Raw genomic sequence first — 23,264 nt, 5'->3', positions numbered from 1 at the left:
AAGTATTTCACGGTACCTTATGCCTAGATTACAAATCAATTCAATAACGATTAGGTGGTCGAGAGAAATATTTGTTTTTTATATAGTTTATGATGTAAATAAAAAATGACTTAATACATAAATCAATCATAAAAATGAATATTTATTTTATTACAAAAACACCTTATAAATAACTTGTATACTAAATATATGTTAGTGCTATGATTGTTTATTTTTTAAATTAAGATAATATTAGTTAGTTATAGATACATAAAAAAAGAAAATTTATCTAAAATGAAAACCACGTGCAAGAAGAAGGTACTTATATACAAAAGATGGACCATTCCATTATTTATATTGCTAGATATTTCTTGTGTATTTTGTACTCATTTCATTTTCTAGATGTGATTAATAAAATATATTTATTTGAGGTTAATGCGATTTATTTATATTGCACTTTATGATGGAGTCCTATGGACCAGTCACCAGTCAACGTATTTTATTTCAAATCTTCTCCAAGACCCAAGAAAAAACATGTGTTTTATTGTTTGGTTGGACAGACTCTGGGTCCTTCAAACATTACCCTACACTTGGTCTACATCAGTTGCGAGGGCTATTCAAAATTCGGATGGCTAATTAATCAAACTAGTCTTACCAATCCTTGACAAAGACCTCAGGTATAAGAGAGTCACTCGGTATCACATATACGAGTCATATTTTTTAAGTAAGTACCGTTTTGGAATTAAAAAAAAAGTGCAAAGATATCTAAATAATTTTATTTTTACAAGCCTGTACCTTAATTTACTTTTCTACATAATTTCCGTGAATAATGAGGCACTTGTTGTCATAACGTGGCACCAGTTTTTGAATAACCTCCTCATAAAATTCTGCCGCATGACTTGTTAACCACTGTATCACAACTGTTTTGACTTCGTTATTGTCTTGAAGACGCTGACCGCCCAGGTGTTTCTTCAAGTGCAGGAACAAATGATAATAGCTGGGCGCCAGATCAGGGCTATAGGGAGGATGATCTAGAGTTTCCCATTGAAAAGATTTGCTGAGATCTTTGGTCCGACGAATAGCCACATGTGGACGGGCATTGTCATGCAGCAAAACGATACCCTTGCTCAACTTGCCACGTCTTTTGCTCTGGATTGCACGACGCAGATTGTTCCATGTGTCACAATCAGACGCTGTATTGATTGTCTCATTACGAGGCCTAAACTCCACTAACAATACTCCTTTTCTGTCCCAAAAAACTGTGCACATGATTTTCCGGGCAGAAATTGTTTGCTTAAACTCCACTTTTTTGGGTGATGATGAATGGTGTTTGGATTGTTGTTTCGATTCTGGTGTGACGTAGGCCACCCATGTTCCGTCAACAGTAACAATTTGGTCTAAAAAATCTTCACCTTCATTGTGGTACCGCTCAAAGAAATTCAATGCACTGCCTAAACGTTGGGTTTTGTGCAAATCCGTCAACATTTTTGGAACCCAGCATGAACAAAATTTCAGGTATTTCAAGTTCTCGGTCACAATGCGATACAAAACACTACGAGAATATTGAGGAAAGTAGTCGCACAATGATGAAATTGTAAAGCGTCTGTTTTTTCTTACCTTTTCGTCCACTTTCTGCACCGAATCTTCATTAACGATCGAAGGACGCCCACTCCGTTCTTCATCATGTACATTTGTGCGGCCATCTTTAAATGCTCTCATCCATTTCCTCACCATTCCATCACTCATAATGTTTTGTCCGTAAACTTCACAGATCTCACGATTAATATCGATCGTTTTTACTTCTTTAGCACTAAGAAATCGTATAACAGCCCGTACTTCTCAATCGGTGGGATACACGATTGTCGGAGGCATCTTAAATACTCAGTAAACAATGTACACAATGAAGAATCGGCTTGTAATGGCGTCAGTGCGTAGACAAGAGATGTAGAAAACACATTGTACATTTTTGTACTGTCTTCATATAAGTATGAATCATCATTCAAAGAATAAAGAAGCAAATAAAATTGTGTTTTTCCATACTGTAAGCAGGGTCTAACTTCAAAGACACATAATGAAAAGATTTATTTCGATTAGAAAATTCAAAATATGATATATTTTATGTGCGAGCCATAGGACCGCTCGAGGCACTGGGGAAAGTTACAGTAGTAAACTTTTCCTCGGGCCTAGACTGGGCCAATGGGCTATTTCAAATAAATTGATGTTTTTCTTAGGATCCTCATATGAAATGTAATAACACAAAAAAAATTGGGCCCATGGAAACATCTATTAATTTTGATTCGGGCTTAACGTCTTAAAGTATTTGGATTTTTGGATTTTTTCCGAAGAATTTCACATCTACACTGTAGATATTTAAAGAAATTGACACAGTCTGCGACAGTTCACTTTTTTCAATATCGTATAGTTTTAACTTAACTATTAAATATTTTCAATAATTTGGATTTTGAACTGTCTATTGTCACAAATATTGAAATGAAAAAATGTATATAATATATCTAATACTCTGGAGCATAGGTGGGGAACCTGCGGCCTCCGCGAGGTTCTTGTGCGTCCCTTTGCCACCTAGTACAAAATGGTAGAGTGTTTTTTCTTTTTTCATTTAGAAGGAATATTGGGAATTAAAAAATTGTAAAATTGTAAGGTAATTGAAAAATTATTTATTCGGATATTTCAGAATTCCAGAAATCAATTATGCTTTTTTTCAGAGTATTGCCGAAATGTTGGTTTTATATCCAAATAAATAATTTTACACTTTACTGAAAATTCCACATTATTTATGTAATTTACATATCTGAAAGAATCGAATAATGTTCTATGTAATATTTATTTGAAAATAAAGTAAAATTACAAAATACTATTTACAAAATTTGTCATACAGAGCAGCCACATGCTACCAGACGATATGTTTACATCGATATTGATTGGTTGCATCATCGATTACACAGATCAATTCATTAGTAAGCTGATTGTCTTTGCAAAAAAAAATTTAAATTAGCGCTAGCAGCGTCAACTACCTTGTCTAAGAAGTAAACAAAACTCGGTTTCAGATCTCCCATTTGAGTGTCACACCTTACTTTGGCTTCTCTGACTCGCATCTCTCAACGCTTCCCTGTTGCAATCTTCAGCAAACTGTAATTAACAGTGCGTGCTTATAAAGCCGCGTCCACACTATGTCGACTGTCGACATAGTCGACATAGACTAAGTCGATCGACATTTGTCGAGTCGAATGTAACCCGAATGAAGTGCATTTTTATTTTCAGTCGAACGGAAATAATTGCCAAGTTTGGACCTGTTGAGCGTGATAATAAAGTTTTAAATCATTAGTTTTGTTAAAACCTGTGTGCGCAACGGGAGAAGTGGTTCTATAATTGTGTTTTATCAAAATGAATTTCACAGAAGAACAAACATTAAATTTTATTGATATGTACAGAGACCGCCCTCAACTCTGAGACTCTACAAATGAACACTCATTTTATTTCTTGTTTCACTAAAGCACAGCACTCAACTACTCACAGTTGACTGATGAAATACATACGTCCACACAGCAGTTTATGTGTGGACGAGACGAATGTCGCCTATGTCGTTCGACCTTGTCGATCGGCATAGTGTGGACGCGGCTTAACAGTTACACGGTTTTATTGTATTTCTAGAATGTATACACTTTGTTAAAGATATTATGCGATATTCGTTTTTTTATCCATCATGTTAAATAGTAAGAGAAGAAAATTAGGTGATGAAAACAGAACATTTAATGTAGAATGGGAGTTAAATTTTTTCTTTACTGCTGAGAAAGATAAAATGATGTGTTTGTTGTGCAATACAGTTTTAAGTACTTTAAAAAAAGCGAATGCAAATAAACACTACTTGACTCGTAAAAAACATAGATATTTCGCTTTAGAAAGTGAATCACGAAAAGCTGCTTTTCAAAAATTAAAAAATGAGAAGCATCATCAGCAGGCATCTTTTCGTGTCTTTGTAAATCAAAATTCCGCTGCAGTTGCTGTTACGTATAAAATAGCACATATACTTGGAAAAAGGGGTAAACCATTTACTGACATTGAAATAATTGAAGAATGTATTGTTGAAGCAGTGAGTATGTTAGATCCAAGAAATGTCGACAAATACAAACAATTACCTCTTTCAAGAAGAACTGTAACAGATCGACAACACGAATTAGCGCAAAATGTAACAGAGCAACTTCATACAATTATACAAAATGAAGATGTTTATTTTTCAATTGCTTTAGATGAAAGCACTGATAAAACAGATTCGGCACAAGTTTTATATTTTATTCGTGCTATAACTAAAGATTTTTAATGTTACGAAGAACTACTTGCGTTGGGTACACTAACTGGAAGAACTCGCGAAGCCGATATTTTAGAAAATTTAGTCAATGTCTGCACCGATGGAGCAGATGCTCTCTTTAGATGAGGAAACGTATAGTGTTGACCTACCATACTACTGCAAGGTTTGCTGGCTTTCAACAGGTCAAGTTTTGATAAAAGTTTTGTCTTTACGACGACAAATTTTAAACTTTTATCAAGAACAAGGAAAACAATGTGATCTATCAGATGAAGTATTTCTCAGAAACCCTGCATTTGTGTCTGATATGATGACAAAATAAAACAATTTAAATATTTGCCTGCAAGTTGAAACGAGGTATATTTATGAAATGTGGCAAAAGATCCAAGCGTTTAGAAAAAATTTATCATTTTTCATGTCGATCGGAAATATCTGCACAACACTTCCCGGAGCTAGCTAAAATGTTAAATGAGCAGAACTGTGAAAATAAAGAGTATACTAATAGATTTTCTGATTTTGATGAGCACACTCCTACTATGAAACTGGCTCCTGCAGAACTACAAATGGAGTTAATTGATTTAGGGGAGGATAGTATCATCAAATCCCTTTTTAACGCTAAAAAGGATCCCATGGAAATCTGGAAAAATGCTGTTGAATATCCATGCCTTCGAGAATATGCTCGCCGTTATTTTCCTGCTTCGGAAGTACCTACTGTTGCAAGACAACACTATCTCTCATGTCAAAAATAAAAACAAATTTAAGAACGCAAATTACACATGCAAATTTAGAGGATCAATTAAAGCCGTGTGTTACGAAACTTGATCCAAATATACAATTATTGTCAAACAAAAAACAAAGCCAAATAAGTCACTAACTTAGTGAATAAAAAAATATCTTTTATTGTATTTTTTGATAATATTTTTATATTATTTTATATTTATATTATATTTAAAATTTTGTAGTATTATATTTTATTTTTTTCTATATAATGCAATAAATTGTTAAATCTATAGAAAAAATGTAGTAATTTCATAAAAGTCACTTTCTTAGGTCAATCAGCTTATGCGGCCTCTCTTATTGCTGCCTAATTTAAATGTGGCCTCTAATGGTAAATAGGTTCCCCACCTCTGCTCTAGAGTATTACATATATGAAAAATGTTTATGGGTTACAGAGTTAATCGATCGATATATAGAAAATGCAATATACAAGGTTTGTTCGTGGGTCTGATCCCGAATCAGTTTAGTGACCGATGACATTTGCAGTTTTTAAGCCTAAGATAGTATATTGGGTGTACCAAACAGTTATCAAGCCCATGATCACATACGCATCTTTGGTAATTGAAAACTGAACAAAATTCAAAATCTAATCTGTGTGGATATAACAGGGACAATGACAAACTGCCCCTTCACAGTTTTAGAGGAACCACTAAACATTCGTCCTCTTCACCTTATAATAAGAAAAAAGTCGTTTAGCGACGCCCACAAGCTTATCCAAATAGAAAAATCAGAGCCAAGAAATCTGAAAGGTTACCAAATACATAGCATGATGAACATAGACATCCCAATCGAAGTGATAATCAATTACTGCCAATCATGAGTCAATAAAGATCGCTAGTTCGAAATATCTCTTTCTAGAATACAGATAGTTTGAGGCACCCATACCACTAGGAAAAAACACAAGGCACTAAGATCTTCAAGATCTTGAAAGCTATTGAATACATGTGAGAATGCAAACAAACTCTAAAAGCACTAACGGAGACGTTCGGTGGCAAATATGTTACAAACTCAACAGTTTTGGGAGCGAACACCATGTTTCGGTTTTAATTTGTGTTAGAAGCAGAACTAAAACATGAGAAAAGTGAACAAAAGCTGAGACAGAGCCAGACCAGAAAATTGTTACATCAACTGTGTTGTGTGAGCAAACGTTAAGTTGTAGTAGGTGTAGTAAAACAATAATTGAATTCGGTCATGAGGATTAGGAAAATTAATTTGGAGCTCCAAGAATTATTCGCATAATTTCATTTTGAATTATAATGTCTGTTATATACATATAAAGTGAGTGAGAGCCGAATTCTTTAAATAGAATCTAGACAAAGGATCACCGTATAATGTAACACTAGTTAAGTTCAATAAAAATTTCATTTGAACAAACTAATCAAAACAGTAACAACAATAACAAAAACTAAGAATTGACAGAAATTAAATACGTATTGTCAGCGAATGTTCAACACGTTCCCGATCACTTTCTCTAACGGTAGGTAGTAATAGCGAACATGACACTCTTTAGACGTTCATAAATGTCAAAGATAGTTCAAAATGATGAGAAACTGTGATAACGCACCCAATAATTGTCCTTGAACTCGCTCTTGACATCGAAATTAACCAATTTTCTATTTTTTACGCGCTGATCACTTTTCTCACTCACTTTTCTAGTGTAGTTTGTAGTTTCAGATACCCTGAAAAATGATTTATCTGAGTGAAAGGCTAATAAAATTTGTAGATGCCCATGAGTGTTTGGGTAACAAACAGTCTGCTGGGTACAAGAAAACTAAAATTTGGCAGAATAAATATATATCATTTTCCCATGTGAAAATACCAGGACAAGAGCTGGTGATTAACTTCCTGATCTAATCAACAATCAGGTTTTCTTATTCAATGTTTTGTTGGTCTCTGCTTAAGTTCAAAAGTTGATCATATAAACCCCGATTAATTCATTTATATTTAGAAAATACGTCTGGATCTATTTTGCTTATTTTAAAATATGTTGTAGTGAAGTAACTGTAAATATTCTTATTAAAATTGAGGGGTCTCACCCTCCGACGCCGTGTCAAATGTCGCTCTGTATATATTTCTCTACACATTTCATACAGTGAAGTATACAATACATTAAAATAATTTAAAATCTTTGATCACCGTCAAATTTCTTTATATATAAGCACTTTTAAGGTTATGTTTACTAGCGATCCAACCTCATGTTCGCGTTTATTCTGTACAGCTTTAAATTTGGAGTGTATTTTTAATATTTATGAAAGTCTAGAGCTCGTTATGTTCGCGTTCTTTCTGTGCACCGCTTAAGTGCTACGCCCGCTGAATGTAACTATTATAGGTTTATACACAAGCACAAAATGAGAAGACTGTTATTTGAAACTGTCAAGAAATTGCTTTCAAATATGTCAGTTAATCAAAATTAATTACTAATCTTAGTTTATTATATTTAAGTTGGCGAAATTGGAAGCAAATGTCAAATTTAAAAGATAACGTCAATCCAAAAGTCATAACAAATATGACTCATTGTATACAAAACTGTATCATTTATTTTGTACAGTGAATAGTACTAATTAATACTGAGACCCAATCAAAATGACTCATATTAAATCCAAAGATACCATTCTTGATACATTAGAACCGCAGGTTCGTTTAAAACAACTTATAGACTATAGCAATCAGGTAGAGGCAGATCCAAGAGTCCCTCCTATAAGGTAAACTATACCAAAATTTAATTCCCCGTTATGTCTCCCAATAAGATTGATATATTTATATAGGTATTATCGTTCTGGACAAGAAATGATTAGAATGGCTAATGTGTATTATAAAGAAGGTAGCCTTGAAAATGCATATGTGCTGTATTTAAAATTTATGACCTTATTCCTCGAAAAAATCAGAAAACACCCTCAGTTTTCAAGTGTTGCTGTAAATGTCAAGGCCAAAAACCAAGCTACTTTAAGAGAAATATTACCAAGAGCTGAAAAAATTAAGCAACAACTATTGGAACAGTATACATCAGATATTCAACAGTATTTAGCAGAAAAAGTAAGTTTGTATATTACCTTAAACGATTTTTTTTCTTTATGCATATACCTATGATTTTATTATATATTATATAAACCATTGAAATAATTGAGATGTGAATGTATTTAAAAACAGCATGTATTTGAAATATTGTTGCTTATATTTTAAGTAAATCTGATCTCTATAATGTTCTATTTTTAGAAAAAACTTGAGAACGAGTTGAAACGAACAGAAGAACAAAATAAACTATTTGATCAACGCACATCAAAGAGTACAGCTTCAGGATTGTCGGGAACTATAAGTATTGTAAAAGTTCCAGAGAATTTAGATAATATTGCTTATCCAGAGAGTATTTCTCATATACCTCCTGTACCACCACCTTCAACTGTTGCAGTACATAAGTATGTTCTTATTTTAATATTTTTCTTGTATGTCATTGTATATTTGTCTTTCCTCCATTTTTCAACATATTTTTCAAAAAAAAACATATGTGACATTATAGTGGACTACCACTGCACCAACATACACAATTAAACTGCCTAACCCCCATTTTCATAACAAAGTAATCATGTTCAGATATTGAAGATAAGCTAAAACCTATTTACTCGACTTACCTTTTTTTTACTAAATTTTCCTACCAATGAACCTTCTTACGTGAAAAATAATTTCACCTCTTCAGTGCGAATCTTCACATTTATACCTTAACTACTAAACTGTAGAGTGGGCTGTAAGGCTTAGGACCTCTGGCCCTATTTAAACTGTTTTTACATTTAACAATTTCAAGACTTTCAAATAAATAATTTATTATTGGATACATTTTTTAACAATTGTACATTATTCATATTTATTTCATGATGACTGGCAGCAAGATCTGCCATACTTGATTTTTCAGTACCTCCATAATTTAAATGAGCTATATGCTCTTTAAACCAGACATTAAAAGATCTTTTTGGTTTACCTGATATACTTCACGCCATTACAGCTAATTACATATATACCGCTTTTGAACAAATTTGGTATTTTAACCTATTACCTAATAATTGTTTTAATGGATAGATCGATTTATTAGCAGATTTAAAATCCAGTCTGTTAAAAATTTTATTTGTTTAGTTAGTTTATTTTATTATGAACTTGATAAATTTTTTTTAAATTGTTCAAAGATCGATTTGATTAACACTTCATTTTTTAGAGGATTTGAGGTGCCTAAGATTGATAGAACCAAAAAACCTTCAAATATATTTAGATACGATACTAATATTCTTAGACCTGTCATAGTACCAGTGCAAGTTATGACTTTATTCCAAGCTATTGCCCAGTCTAATACATTTAAAAATATTGAAACCTGTGGGGTACTTTGCGGAAAACTGGTAAATAATATATAAAAACTATAAATCGAATATTATTTTTCAATATACCTATTCATTAAATTATAAAAATGTTTTAGGAAAAAAATGAACTAATTATTACACATATGATATTGCCTAAACAAAAAGGAACATCTGACTCATGTTGTACCACTAATGAAGAAGAAATATTTGAATATCAAGATGTTCATAATCTTATTACAATTGGATGGATTCATGTAAGTAGAATTTACATAAGTGTTCATTTTATGTATTTTATTATGTTTATCAAAAATGGTTTTAACTACAATATTTTCACTACAGTTTATGGTATTTATTGCGACCAATATTTTCAAAACTATTACCTCATTTTAGATAACTAACACTTAGATATGACACTTTCCTTATACGAAAAATTTTGTTGTAAAACATATAAATTAAATATTCCAATAATAGTGATGTGAGCCGGACAAATCCCCAATGGGGTTGTACATTAATAAAAAGGGCAAAAGCCAGGGAATTTGCCCGACGTTTGGGCATTTATAAAAATTTTTACAAATTTATTTTTAATCTTACCTAATTTTGTTATCCCTTTCATTATTGTTTTAATGTTGAAATGAATTCTAATGATTAATAAACAAAATGTATAAAATAAAAGTTGTTTTTTCAAAATTGTGAATAAAATTTGGCACACTTCTAGCTTCTTGCATATTCTGAGAGCATTGGCTAATTTGAAGCCAATTTGCTTTGTGATTTTTTCTGATTTGGGGTTTGTCTGAGGTGAATATTTTTGTCTTGTGTACCACTGTCTTGTGTACCACTGCTTGAATTCCATTAGTACGGGAGATGATTAAGAGGAACCTATGAATTAAGGGAAGCTGTAATTGAAAAACGATTAACAAACTAACACATTTTGTTGGAATCACAATAAAAAGAGAAATCTGCTAACATATGACAGAGTAGAGAAACTATGGGTTTCATTCTATTATTATTTTTCCACTTTTTACCATTTTTAAAGGCTTCAGCTCTGATCTAAGTTTAGTATTCTAACTTATCTAAGTAGGATATTTTAATCATTTAAATTACATTTTTTTTCTTCATTTTTCAGACACATCCTACTCAAACAGCATTTCTTTCTAGTGTAGATCTTCACACACATTGCCCTTATCAATTACTGATGCCTGAAGCCATTGCCATTGTGTGTTCACCCAAGTATAATGAGTAAGTAAGAAGTAACTCATATTAAATTCTAAATGGATGATTTTTTTGTCTTCTTGTGTATTATCCTGTTATCCACACCACCCCTTTTATTTATATATCAATGATTAATTAATTTTGAATTATACTCTTGGTATTGAAAATCAATTTTTTCTTTTCTGTTATGGTCTATATCACAAAAATCTTATTCTTATCTCTAATGAAATTGCTGCAGCTACTATGCCAATTTTCACAAACCATTTCAGGTCTGTCGAAGGACAACTGATGTTAATCAGGACTGATTTTTGCATACAAAGGCTTGCTATGTCTTTGCTTCATTAATATTTTCTATGTTGATGTTAACTTAAGCAATATGATAAGAACATTTTGAATCCAGAGTACCTTCAACTAAATCTCTGTTAACCTCAGGGCATCAAAGACCATGACTTTTCTAGAGGTCATTTGGAATGGACACATCACCAATCATCAAATAAAATGTTCCTAAATGAATTCAAATTTGGCATATTTGATATTAATTGAATTTCAGTATAGCGTAATATAACCAAGGATAATTTAAAGGAGTTGTTATTCATAATTACCTTAAATATATTGAAATTCAAATAATGGTTAGGTTAGATTGTATTTTATCCTGTGAATTGTTTATTCTTATTTTTAGAACTGGGATATTTATTTTAACTCCTGATTATGGTTTGAAATTCATTGCAAATTGCAACCAAGATGGATTCCATCCACATCCAACTGATCCACCACTTTTTACAGTAAGTAATTCTCTAATAATTAAAAAGTTTGTCATTCTTAATATAGTTATTTTAAAAAAATCGTTTTTGCTAAAAAATTTCAATAAATAAGCAAAAATTTTCTTTTCTAACAATAATTCATTATATTAGACACTTTTATCTTACAGTCTTCTATCAACTTCATTGCTACATCTCTTTTTATTTTTTTTATGTTCTGATTCTGTCCCGGGGTTGTTTGTCTGGAATCAACTAATCTGCATATAATATTGGTTCACTTTGTTGGGTCTTGGTTAGAGAGGTGTTTTATCTTAGGGCTAACATTCCATGTTTGTTATGTGCTGAACAGTCGCGAGGAGCACCTGGCTCTATGAAGATCTCTGCCTCGTGACAGAAGTCTTGGAGCGTATGCCTGAGGAGCGGGGGGCCGAGTGCCAGTGACCGCTCAAACGATGGCTGGATGATGCGAAGAGGATCTTCGGGAGCTTGGTGTGAGGGGGTGGAGACGTCGAGCGCTGGACCGTGATAACTGGAGGAATGTGGTGGACAAGACGAAGGCTCTTTGAGGGCCGTAGTGCCAATGATAGTAGTAACATTTCATGTGATACCAAATGAGGTGTTGTTACTCATTTCTTATTCTACTATGAAACTAAAGAAGGCGAGACAAAATTACTGGCGAAAAGTATGTTGTTAAATCTACAGAAATTATTTCACTAGTTCTAGAATTGCCAAATATGAACAGGATCGATAGTGAACTTATTGATGTATTATTCTAGTTGTTGCTGCATCAGTTTGAAAATGTAGGTGTCAAACTAGGCGGCTGACTTTGTACAATTGCTAAGTGTAGCAACCGAGGCCTCAAATTGGGCTTGTTCCACTGAAAAGAAATAACATAGTTAACATTGTGTTTAATTGACTATTTTTACTGAACAATAAATTGACAAATTGTTCTAATTGATTTTTTTAGGAAGCCGACCATGTTAGAATAGAAAACAATGCATCGGTAGAAGTGTTGGATCTACGGAAGAAATAAACTTGAACTGCCAAAGAGCTTTTTTATATGAATTAAACTGCTTCTAATGATTTCAAATACTCCAGTACATCTCGGTTTTTTTGAAATCGAGACTTGGATATGTAGAAAATCAGATTGCTTCATTGTATGTTTATTTATTTAATAATAAAGTTTATATTTGTTTTTTATGTTAATTTTTATGAAATATATCCTAAGCTTACTTCCCCGGCTGAAGACTCTTTCTCGGGAAATGGTAATCGGCTTTAGTGGAAGTACATAAATAACTGGTACTTAGATGGAGTGAACAATTGGTACTGAATTGGACGCTTTTTAAGGAACGAAATTAAAATGGATAAAAAAAGGTGTAAAAGCTGGAAACATCCTATGAATTGAATTAATAAATGAACTATCCCCGGACTCGATTCTCCAAATTATTATTTATTGGTAAAAAGAAGAAGGTTCCAACAAATAATAAATTTATTATTATCCAAGAAAGCACAACGAACAAAGGCAGTTCTATCAATTAAAACAAACTCAAATTTATATATGCTAAAGATAGAAACTAGGACTTATCTATGAAAAGCTGGGATGGTTGTAGACATCAACTAAATTCCAAGTTGTTGGAGTTGAATTTCGTGTGTTGATAGTAGTGTATTGGTTGGATCCTTGGTAGTAGTCAAACTCCTGGTAGATGTGGATCTGTGAAAAAAAAATAATAAAATAAGGAAGAAAACTGGAACATAGATATAAATTACTGAACAAGGAATGAGTAGATAGAAGAGATTTGAATAAAATGAAGCTTAAATCCATGATTGCCAAAGCAAACAGTGCAACCATTGCGTCCCTTTTATGTTTCAGAGGTTGATTATGCCGGCCCTATCTTAATTAAAGAAAGCCGTATTCGGAATGCACAAAAGAAAGGCATATATTGCTCTTTTTATTTGTTTCTCTTCTATAGAAATACATCTAAAACTAATACGCGAATTAACAACAGAAGCATTTTTATCTTCAGTGAAACGTTTTATTTTATTTCTCGAAGAGGTAATATCGCTGATATTAATTCGGATAACGGAACTAACTTTGCGGGTGCCGAACGGGAGATTTTTCAGTTACAAAACTTTCAAAATAATATTAAAGATAAATTTTCAAATCAAAAGACAAATTTTAATTTCATACTAACAAAATCCCCCCATTTCATGGAAAAGAGCGGTTAGATGTGTTAAACATCATCTTCGCCGTTTAGTTGGGGATGCTTCTCTAACATACGAAGAGTTTTATACATTGCTAACATGCATTTGAGCTTGTCTTAATTCCAGACCAATATTTCCCTCATCCCAAGATCCTAATAATCTAGAGCCACCAACCACAGGTCATTTTCTAATCGGAGCAATGTCAACATCTCTTCTGGAAAGTGATTGGCGCGATATACCTTATTGCAGATTATCTCGCTGGCTACGAATTCAACAGATCCAGCTACATTTTTGGACGAGATGGTACAAATAATATTTAAACCAGTTATAAACTAGACCTAAAGGGCATCGAATACGACAACTCCACCTAACCATCGGCACTATGGTCATTTTAATCGATGAAAATCTATTTTGAAATGAAAATTGGGACGTGTCGTGGCCACTCATCCAGGTAGTGACGGTATAGTACGTGCAGTTTCGATTAAAACAATCAATGGTGTTTGTAAACGCGTCGTCAAAAAAGTGTGTGTTGTCCCTACCACTAGTGATAATTAAACAAAGGTTACAACATTTACGTTACAATTTTGAACAATATCAATCCAATTTAATAATTATAACGATATTTGCATTGAAACCTATTCGTTCTGTTCCCCAAATAAATACAAAATCTAAATAATCCTAAAATAAGAATACAGAATTTGCTTAAAACGAAAGGAAATTATTAGAGCTACTTGCAATTTTGTTAACACTATATAAAAAGCGAAGATAGAGGACGTTTTAGCAACGAAATAGGTTCTATTGAATTCTTCGTATGTAGTGCGAAGTCAATAATTAATTTCAAAAACTTCAAGGTTAGAATAAATAAATGAGAAATCAGGTCATCTGAAACGACAGATTTGTGTGCTTGACCTCCTTCATCATGCACATCATTACGGCTATCTTTAAAGTTTAGACACCACTCACGCACAACACCATACCCCATGAAGCTTTCCCTATACACAAGAATCATTCTCCGATAGATACCTGCAGCACTATGGCCTTCAGCCTTTAGAAAACGAATCACACTTCGCAATTCACTCTTGGCGGGAGCATCAATAATTGCAGATATGTTTACGTGGCTGTAGCACAACGCCGACTGACGCCTGAATGTCTACAATGGCGGAGTGTGTAGTCCGAGAGCTTTGCAGTCACACAGCGCATGCCCGCTTTCTATTGTCCCTGTAGTGTCTGCACGAAGCGATTGGAGGTTGAAAAAAAAACGTCCCTTGTATTTGAAAGCCTAATAATATCTTACAAACATGTATCGACTTAAATGAGTTTATTTATTGTTGATGTTCACATTTTCTGGTGGCTTATTCCCATTATCATTTATTCGATGTTTTATCACTACTTGTGGTGGTAAGTCATAAATATTTGACTTTGCCTTTTAAAAAGGTTAATGAAAACAATCACTTATTCTTAATAGTTTATTAGCCGTTTCTAATTCTATACAATATATATTATGTTGATTATCTTTGCATTTAAATCAATAAAAATAAAATTATACTCTATATTATTTACATCAAATGGTAACTATATTATTATGGCAACTTAAAAAATAATAACCAATCTATTTTGCAACTAAACTATTTCACTAAAATGACCCTGATTTACCGTTATATGTCCACCTATCAGATGTCTACAAAAAACGGATACGTCCTGGACAATTACACATATATACACTATAAAAAAATTGATAAGGATATTAACCTAGTCAGAAATATCATTTCCATTAAAACAAATATCATCAAAATACTATTACTTTATTATTACCTTAGATGCCAAACTTGATGGAAAGTACATACTAATTAGAAAAAAACGAATTTGTACTGAAATATAGAAAAATATACTGGCCAATTTGAATAAACTCCACTCTCTACATAATAAGCTTATGCTTCATAAGTAGATACTTAAGCCTGTATGGACGTATGGTATCCAATTATGAGGATGCATCAACACAAGCAACTTAACAATCAGTCAAAGATTCCAAAACAAAGTAATAAGGAACATAGTAGATGGTACACGTCCCTGTGACCTCCACAGGCGCCTGGAAATGCACACTGTTGACGAGACCATCAAGAAATTAGCCAAGAATTATGAAGGAAAAAAATTCCAAAACAAAGCACTGATCAACATAGTGGATGATAACATTGGCAATAGTGACCTCCAAAGGGACCTGGAAATGGACACTGTTGACGAATATATCAAGAAATTAGCCAAGAGTTATGAATGAAGACCCCATTATCAGGTTAATATGGAGGTTATCCAGCTCCTTGACAATATCGGTTTGAAAGAAAGACTTAGAAGATATAGACCTTTGAGTTAGTTTAGTGCTTTTAGAGCAACCTAACCAACGCCGAGGATACTCAAAATTTAAAAGCAGTTTTCACTTTTAATATTGTTTAAAGCAAAGTTACTTGGATATTTTGGGGTTATTACAAAAAAATATGACATTTCTCTCCCTATTTTACTCTGCATAACTTTTACGTTATTCTTCTTTGTCTTTTGTACTCTCTCTTATCTTCATCAGCATCCATTTGAAACATTTTCTGTTTAATATGTTTTCTCATTTCCATTTTTTTGATTCTCTGCCGAATCAATTCTACTTTCTCTTCTTTGCTCTCCTTGTTATTATTTTATCTGCGGTTTTCTTTATCGTTTTCTCGATGTATTTCCATTCATTGTTTATCTTAAGATTCTCTATTTGGGTTAGGCTAGGTTAAGTTGCCGATCATAGCACAGAACTAGTTTTTTATTAGATTCCGAACAATTCGGTAGGTTCCTAACATATGATGATCCAGATTACTTCGGTCACTTTCAGAACAACAGTGAACATGATTCGGATTACTTTCCGAACAATCAAACCATGATCGGAAGATCCGAAAAGCCTTTAGAACCATATCATAATGATGATCCTTTGTAACCACAAAGGATTATCATATGGATTCTGACCCGATTACTCCGATTAGTAACAGTGAACGTAAATCAGGTTACTTTCCAAAATCGGGTTAACCCGTTAACAATTTATACCGAGAAATAACTAGGGGGTTCATTTGGCAATGTTTGTTGGGCGAATTATTAGCTTCTGGTTAAGGTGCAATTTCATGTTAACACGTCACTGGCTTAGAGCGTCAAACAAGATACAATTTTTGACTGAAGCATCTTCTTAAATTAATGCAACGTCAAAACTAAAGATTGTTTATTTATTAAATCGGGTATCCAACTAAAGACGTTCATTAATATTTAATAAGTAATAATTTATTTTAACACAAATTTTATATTTATAGATTAACAGACAATTGACAGAGGTGGTATATTTTGCTATTTACAACGTTTTGAAGTTTGACGCTCTGAAATTTGACGCTACATTAACTTAAGATGGCGCTCCAGTCGAAATTATAACACGTGACCTCATTTGACGCTCTAAGCAAACTTACATTTGGCAACGTTGGTTGGGCGAATTATTAGCTTCTGGTTAAGATGTAATTTCACGTTGACGCTCGACGCTGGCTTAGAGCGTCAAACGAACGTCAAACTAAACATTGTTTAGGTGTTAAATCGGGTATTCAACTAAAGACGTTCATTAATATTTAATAAGTAACAATTTATTTTTAAAACAAACTATGTTTATAGGTTAGACAGACAATTGACAGATGTGGTATATTTTGTTTTTTTAACAATGTTTTGAAGTTTGACGCTCTGATATTTGATGTTACATGACCATAAGATGGCGCGCTAATCGAAATTATACCACGTGACCTTATTTGACGCTCTAAGCTAGCGACGAGCATCAACATGAAAATGCACTTGTATTTATTAGACACGAATAATTTTTTTTATTATTGTATGCAAAGTGTGTTACTTTGATATTAATTTTATTTTCGATAATGAATTGAAATTACTGTATCAAATATTGTGCATTTGAAAATTACTGGAAAGTGTATTGGTATTGAAACTTTTTTATATTTGTATTTCAATAAAAATCAAAACAAAGCTATAAATAGTACATAACCTTGTCAGGAAAGCTACTCTCTACCGAAACGTGTTAGATATTTATATGAAAACGAAACTTTGTATTTACTTTTGAGAGATAGTTTACATTTATCTAAACAGATCGTTTGTGTAGACGGCAAATTAAAAGAAAAAATTGTTGATGTATCCCGTTGCGGTCACCTTTTACATACAAAAAATGGCTTTAGCCTTGATAATCTAATGTTATTTCAGTTAGAAAAAGACGATGTTTAAAATAAATTGAATATCCTTGTAAAATTCATAGAAGGTATGTAAGTAAATCACAATCCAAATAAATATCCACATTAATGACAACTGATGGTGGGTCGATCGTGGGGTTATCTTGATATGCAGTTCAGTAAACTCATCTCGCGCTATATTATAACTGTACTATTATCTCTTTGGCTGTACGTAGGAATGAAATGCTGGCTTATTAGCGTATTAGAAAGTAGCGATTATATCTGAAAATTGAAAAAAATGTGTTAGAAATCAAACAAGTAATGATAAGTCTCTTTCTGCACATCTCAATTAAAATACCGTAAGTTATTAAAAATGAAACAGGAAACAATATTTATGAATAGGAAACGACTTTCATTCATCTGTTCAAAGGAAAAAAACTGCCATCAAAAGTACCCTTTTTTATGATAGTCATCATTGTTAAAAGTGATTTTTCACGCGAAAGCGTGTTAAAAATATTTTTTGAGTGTATAATTTATATATTGGTGTAATTATAAACAAAAAAAAACATTATTCAGAGACGGTTCTGTTGGCATATATCCCAGATATTGCTAAGAACGGCCTAAATCCAATTTTATGGCCAAAATACTCAATCAACAGTGATTTTGAAAAATAACATTGACATTAGCAAATTTAAAAAATTAGTAATGTTTATCAAGAGGAAAACAGTAGGATTTATACCAAAGAAGTCAAAAGTGCTCGACAAAGTAGATGTATAGTTCTTCCAATATCAATTGCACATTATAAAAACCCTTTCTAATAATTTTGTTTGATCTACCATAGGCGTAGATACCTCATTTTATAAATTTATTATTTTTATAAATACTTTTGAAAATATGTATATCTTATGCGAGAAAGTATTTGTTAAATGGCAATCGGGTATTTATTCGTTATACCACCAACACGGAAATTGCGAAGTATGAATAATAAAAGTATCTGGATGGAGTGGAAGTCTATTTTACATAAAAAATGGCGGATAGACTAATAAAAAAAATTTTTTTCAAAATTTTGTAAAATTGTAAGCTTGCATTGGATTGATGATAATTGTTATTGTTATTTGTTGATTGAATTTCGGTTTCGTTTCACAATTTGGATTTCGGTTCGAATTATTCTTCAGTTGCGGTTAGTTAATAACAAAGACATGTCCGTTTTAAACATTTTCGGTGTGTTAGAACGTGTAGGAGATAAAGAAGTGCTCGTGTATGGAGGAGAAGGGACTAAGGATCCGTACATGGTTGGAGGGTACTAGACTATCATTAAAGACCATCGCTTTTTTCATATATGCCTGGCCACGTGCAAATTTTTAGAACGAGAGCTGGCTATGGAAGATCGGGGGACCCAGCATGACTGTGGAGATTGACGAGTCGTGCTTCTCGAAAAGAAAGTACAAATGCGGTAGGATGTACTCTCGTCAATGGGTTTTTGGAGGAATATGCCGTGAAGATGGTGACTGTTTTTTATACGCGGCCCCGTACAGAACAGAAGCTACTCTTATGGCAGTTATTAGTGAAAGTATTGAGAGAGTTACAACGGTAATATCGATAAATGGAAGTCGTATGGGGCGATTCCTACACTGCCAGGCATGAATTTCCAGCACTCTGAAAATTTTGTTGATCCCAAAACCGGAGCTCATACGCAGCGAGTTGAGTCCATGTGGCGAAATGCCAAGAGAAGAAATCGACGCGAATTGGGAACGGGTAGGCAAATTTTCGATTCGTATCTGTGCGAGTTCATGTGGAGGTGTAGGTAAATGAAAATTATTATGAAAATATAGGGATGGAAATACATATATTGATTTTTCGTATTTCGTATAAGATATTGCTCATTTCGATACAAAATTTTGAAAAATATTATACACTTTTATTCACATATATGTATCATAAATAAATTTTATGATTTTCACGTGATCTTTTTTGGGATTATGTATGTAGAATTTTTTCAAAATATAATTTTTTTTGCGTTTTCCGTCTTGATTTTAATTGCTTTTCTTCTAAAACACTATTTCTTCGTTATTATCATTATAAATTGGACGGCATTATACGCCGTTCTTTAGACAGATGCACTTAATTTTAGTCCTACTTGGAATTTAGAAAAAAATCATTACTATACCTTGTTAACTTGAAGCAACTGAATATTAAATTATAAAACGTAAATAGACGAGTAAAATGTACCTGCTTGTAATGAAGTTTGGTTTAAACAGGGTACCAGACGTGAACGGGGCCCTTTTTTTACCCAATTCGTTTTTTTTCTGGAAAACGAAATTTTAAAGCAAAAACAATAAAAGAAAATAAATTCGTTGCAAATAAAACAAAAGAAAACAAACATTTCAATTCCAAAGAATCTTTATAAATGATAATGGCAGATAGAAATGTCTGAACTAGAGTTATCATTTGATTGAATTATGAAGGGTTGTAACGAAGGTGATACCACATATTCATCTTTTTCTTTGATAACATGTTCAACGCAGTTTTTTCAAAACTCTTGGCGGTCTGCTGCTAGAAATTTTCTTTACGAGCTCTACAACCTCTTTACTCAGTTCTGGAGATTGATTACATTTTACTAATTCTGATTTTACGTTTGCTCATATTAACTCTAATTTTGACACACATTCATCAAGTTCACGTGGATTGACGGTTTGTTAGATGTTTACCGAATTTTATACGGGGAGTAAACATTATTTTTTATTTCTTAATTTGGTATGAGTGTCGTGCGTATTTATGAAATATTGATTATTCCTCGCATAACTGTCTTCTGCAATTTATATTGGAACAACTATATACGAATTTATTTCTGATGCTTCTGACAACCTGTTTTTAATTACAAAGGTAAATTTTTGAAAGTTAAAATTTCAATAATTGGGTAATAAATCTTTTTGTAGGTTGCCTTGATTTTCGGAACATTAGGAGCAGCTCTAGGATCAGAATATTTTGTTACAGTTAAATCTTTTAAAAGTTTTTAGGGGTTTTATATTTTTAGGGATTTTTATAACTTATTTATATCAAATCAAGCAGTAAAAGTACAGGTCCTAGAAAATTATTTATTGTCAATATCTATGATTTTAAAAAATTAGATTTGAAGAAAATGTTTTGTTACTTAAATGAATTAAAAATTAAGTGACTGAAAGAAATTATTTATTCGTAGTTTAAAATTTAATATTTGTTTGAGGGTATTTTATTATTTTGAAGGTATTATTTATTTAAAAATATTTATTATATAATGTTATATAATTGTGGGTATTTTAGGGGTTTTTGATTAGGGCTTTGGAGTGATAAATTTTTGAGAGTTAGAAACACTACTGCGCATAAGCAAACGGCGTATATGTGTACCTGTACCGTGAGTGATTGTAGAAAATATCATTACTTTCCAGTGCATTGTAAATGCGTGACAAGACATCTTGATCACCATGAATGTCTGACAAAAAAGGAGGGTTGATGGTCTCAGGCAAATTGCATAGTTGTTTATAAAAAAAATCTGTGATACTTGTATCTAGAAACACCACAAGTAATAATTTGTTAAAAATTATTCATCGTAAAACGACTACTGCAATTATAATAATCACATGTTTTTATTTGCAAACAACGACTATAATGGGTACATTGAAAAGCGATATGTACATGGTGTGCATAAAATAATTGCTAGTTTTAGATCAATCTGATCATTTATATTCAATACAATGCACAGGTATAATGATAATTCGTCTACTAAGGATTTTTGGTATTGTTATACTAAAAGAAATTCGTTGTGTAAATAACTAACTTGAAAAAATAAACTGCGAAATCTGAGATTAAATATCTCTTATTACACATACTTTTAAAATTATTTTGTATCAAGTTTGATGTTTTTAGAGAAAGTTGGTTACTAAGCATAATTAATTACAAATTCAAAACTTAAAAAAATGTTTTTAATAAATGAAAAAGTTTAATTTGATTAAATGGTTAATCAGTTAGTATTATCACTTTCTTTTTTTCCATAAAGTCAATTTTAATAAATTTAATGTCTTCTTTTGTTAAAAGAAGACTATTAATGTCTCCTTGAGCGCGGCATCTGTTGATTTTCTCTGAAACTTCAATAGAGGTAAACAATCAAGCCATAATACAAACTAGTTTTGTTGTTTTATAAACAATAAAAAGTCTAAATAGTCAAATAGTATACCTTCTTAAAGTGTTTTGCTTAGATAAAAACAACCACACATCCATAAGATGGACTTCGAAAATAATAAAAACGTGGAAAAGTTTTTACAAATATACTGTTTGTTAAAATTCCATTCTAGTGGCCAATAAAACTTTTGTGCATTTTTTTGGTAGTTTCGTGTAGATATTCAAGTCTCTTCCTCCCGTACTTACATGAACAAATGCATTTCCAATCTTTAACTACATCATTCAAATTAATTACAATTTTATGAGACTAGACAGTTAGATCTGACCTCTGTAGACACAAACTTCAATGATTTCTGTTCCTTTTAGGTTACATAATACTATATGTCCCGCTTTAAAAACAGCTTCTTTTAGTGGTCTACTTCTGACTCCAATATAGGGTATTCCATGATGTTAGAAACTGTTATTTCAGTTTTCGTTATTTTTAGATCGAATCTTAAGCACAACTTTTTGTTCTAACCACAAAAACACGTTTAGGAAATAAGAGAAATCACAACAATAGAGAAAACCTTATTAAAATCACTAAAAACACCCTTACAAATTATATTGTTGTTCACCACTATAGAAGCCAAATTTAGCGCCATCTAGTGATACGTAATTTTCGCCAATACGTCAATATGTCACAAATAAGGTCGATTTTATTGAAATTGCTTTTCCGATAATTACGTAATATTAAGAGATGCAACGTCTTCGTGTCTCCGCCTCCTGCCTTTCTGTCTAGGTCCTAGACTCTAGGAGTACAAAGAGGACAGGGCCGACATGGCTCTAAATGCCAAGCTAAGTGCGTTTTATGCTGCATTTTTAATTATTATTATGCTATTACTAGGATCATATTGCTTCCTTTGTCTACACCTGCTCCCTTCAGGAAGGTTTTTAAACTGTTATTTATCATTTATACTTTATAACTTTTCTTCCATATGAATTACTCCTCTGTACCTCTACCCTTTATATTTACATATACATGTAAATACTAGATTGCACGTTTATGTGTTACAGTGTACAGTGAGTTATTATTCACAAGTGCCAGTTTCCTTATTTTTCTTTGTTTTGATAGGATGTTAGATTTGTTGGATAATATCATATGAAAAATCCTGCATACACTGGAAGAAAATGTAGTTTTATAATTCCATTTAGGCACTCTTTATAGCTCCCTTTTTCGCTTATATTTGAAGTACCTAGTTTGAATTGTCGAATAATTACTGAAATGAGGCGTAGAATTCCAAAACCAGCCAAGTCC

General features: G+C 32.4%; 2 protein-coding genes across 3 annotated transcripts in view; one reads left to right on the top strand and one right to left on the bottom strand.

Annotated features, from left to right (window-relative positions):
* Positions 1–7,449: 7,449 nt before the first annotated feature.
* Positions 7,450–13,061, top strand: LOC130445446 (STAM-binding protein-like A). 2 transcript variants are annotated; one of them, XM_056781073.1, is made up of 8 exons: positions 7,450–7,779; positions 7,843–8,110; positions 8,291–8,490; positions 9,279–9,456; positions 9,534–9,671; positions 10,541–10,653; positions 11,306–11,408; positions 12,352–13,059. In XM_056781073.1, exons 1-8 carry the CDS (start codon positions 7,661–7,663, stop codon positions 12,415–12,417), a joined length of 1,185 nt encoding a protein of 394 aa, XP_056637051.1. In that variant the 5' UTR covers positions 7,450–7,660; the 3' UTR covers positions 12,418–13,059. The 2 variants fall into 2 exon arrangements, with proteins under 2 accessions (XP_056637051.1, XP_056637043.1); XM_056781065.1 differs by having other exon boundaries at positions 7,592–7,779; positions 7,825–8,110; positions 12,352–13,061.
* A 1,980-nt stretch (positions 13,062–15,041) lies between these two features.
* LOC130445432 (uncharacterized) overlaps positions 15,042–23,264 on the bottom strand; it is a 37,405-nt gene continuing 29,182 nt past the window's right edge. Inside the window, exon 5 of the mRNA XM_056781044.1 lies at positions 15,042–18,097. Coding sequence (XP_056637022.1) covers positions 18,092–18,097 — 6 coding nt within the window. The 3' untranslated portion in view covers positions 15,042–18,091. The remainder of the gene's footprint in view (positions 18,098–23,264) is intronic.

Source organism: Diorhabda sublineata, chromosome 1, assembly GCF_026230105.1.
Source record: "Diorhabda sublineata isolate icDioSubl1.1 chromosome 1, icDioSubl1.1, whole genome shotgun sequence".
Taxonomy (NCBI): Eukaryota; Metazoa; Arthropoda; class Insecta; order Coleoptera; family Chrysomelidae; genus Diorhabda; species Diorhabda sublineata.
The sequence above is the reverse complement of the archived record's forward strand: the minus strand, read 5'-3'. Positions and strand labels throughout refer to the sequence as shown.

Excerpts from the sequence above, each read along its gene's own strand:
- LOC130445446 (XM_056781065.1), top strand. The coding sequence starts at position 7,661 with ATGACTCATATTAAATCCAAAGATACCATTCTTGATACATTAGAACCG. Across the intron at positions 8,111-8,290 it reads AACAGTATTTAGCAGAAAAA|AAAAAACTTGAGAACGAGTT; the intron begins GTAAGTTTGTAT and ends TTCTATTTTTAG. Across the intron at positions 10,654-11,305 it reads TGTTCACCCAAGTATAATGA|AACTGGGATATTTATTTTAA; the intron begins GTAAGTAAGAAG and ends TCTTATTTTTAG.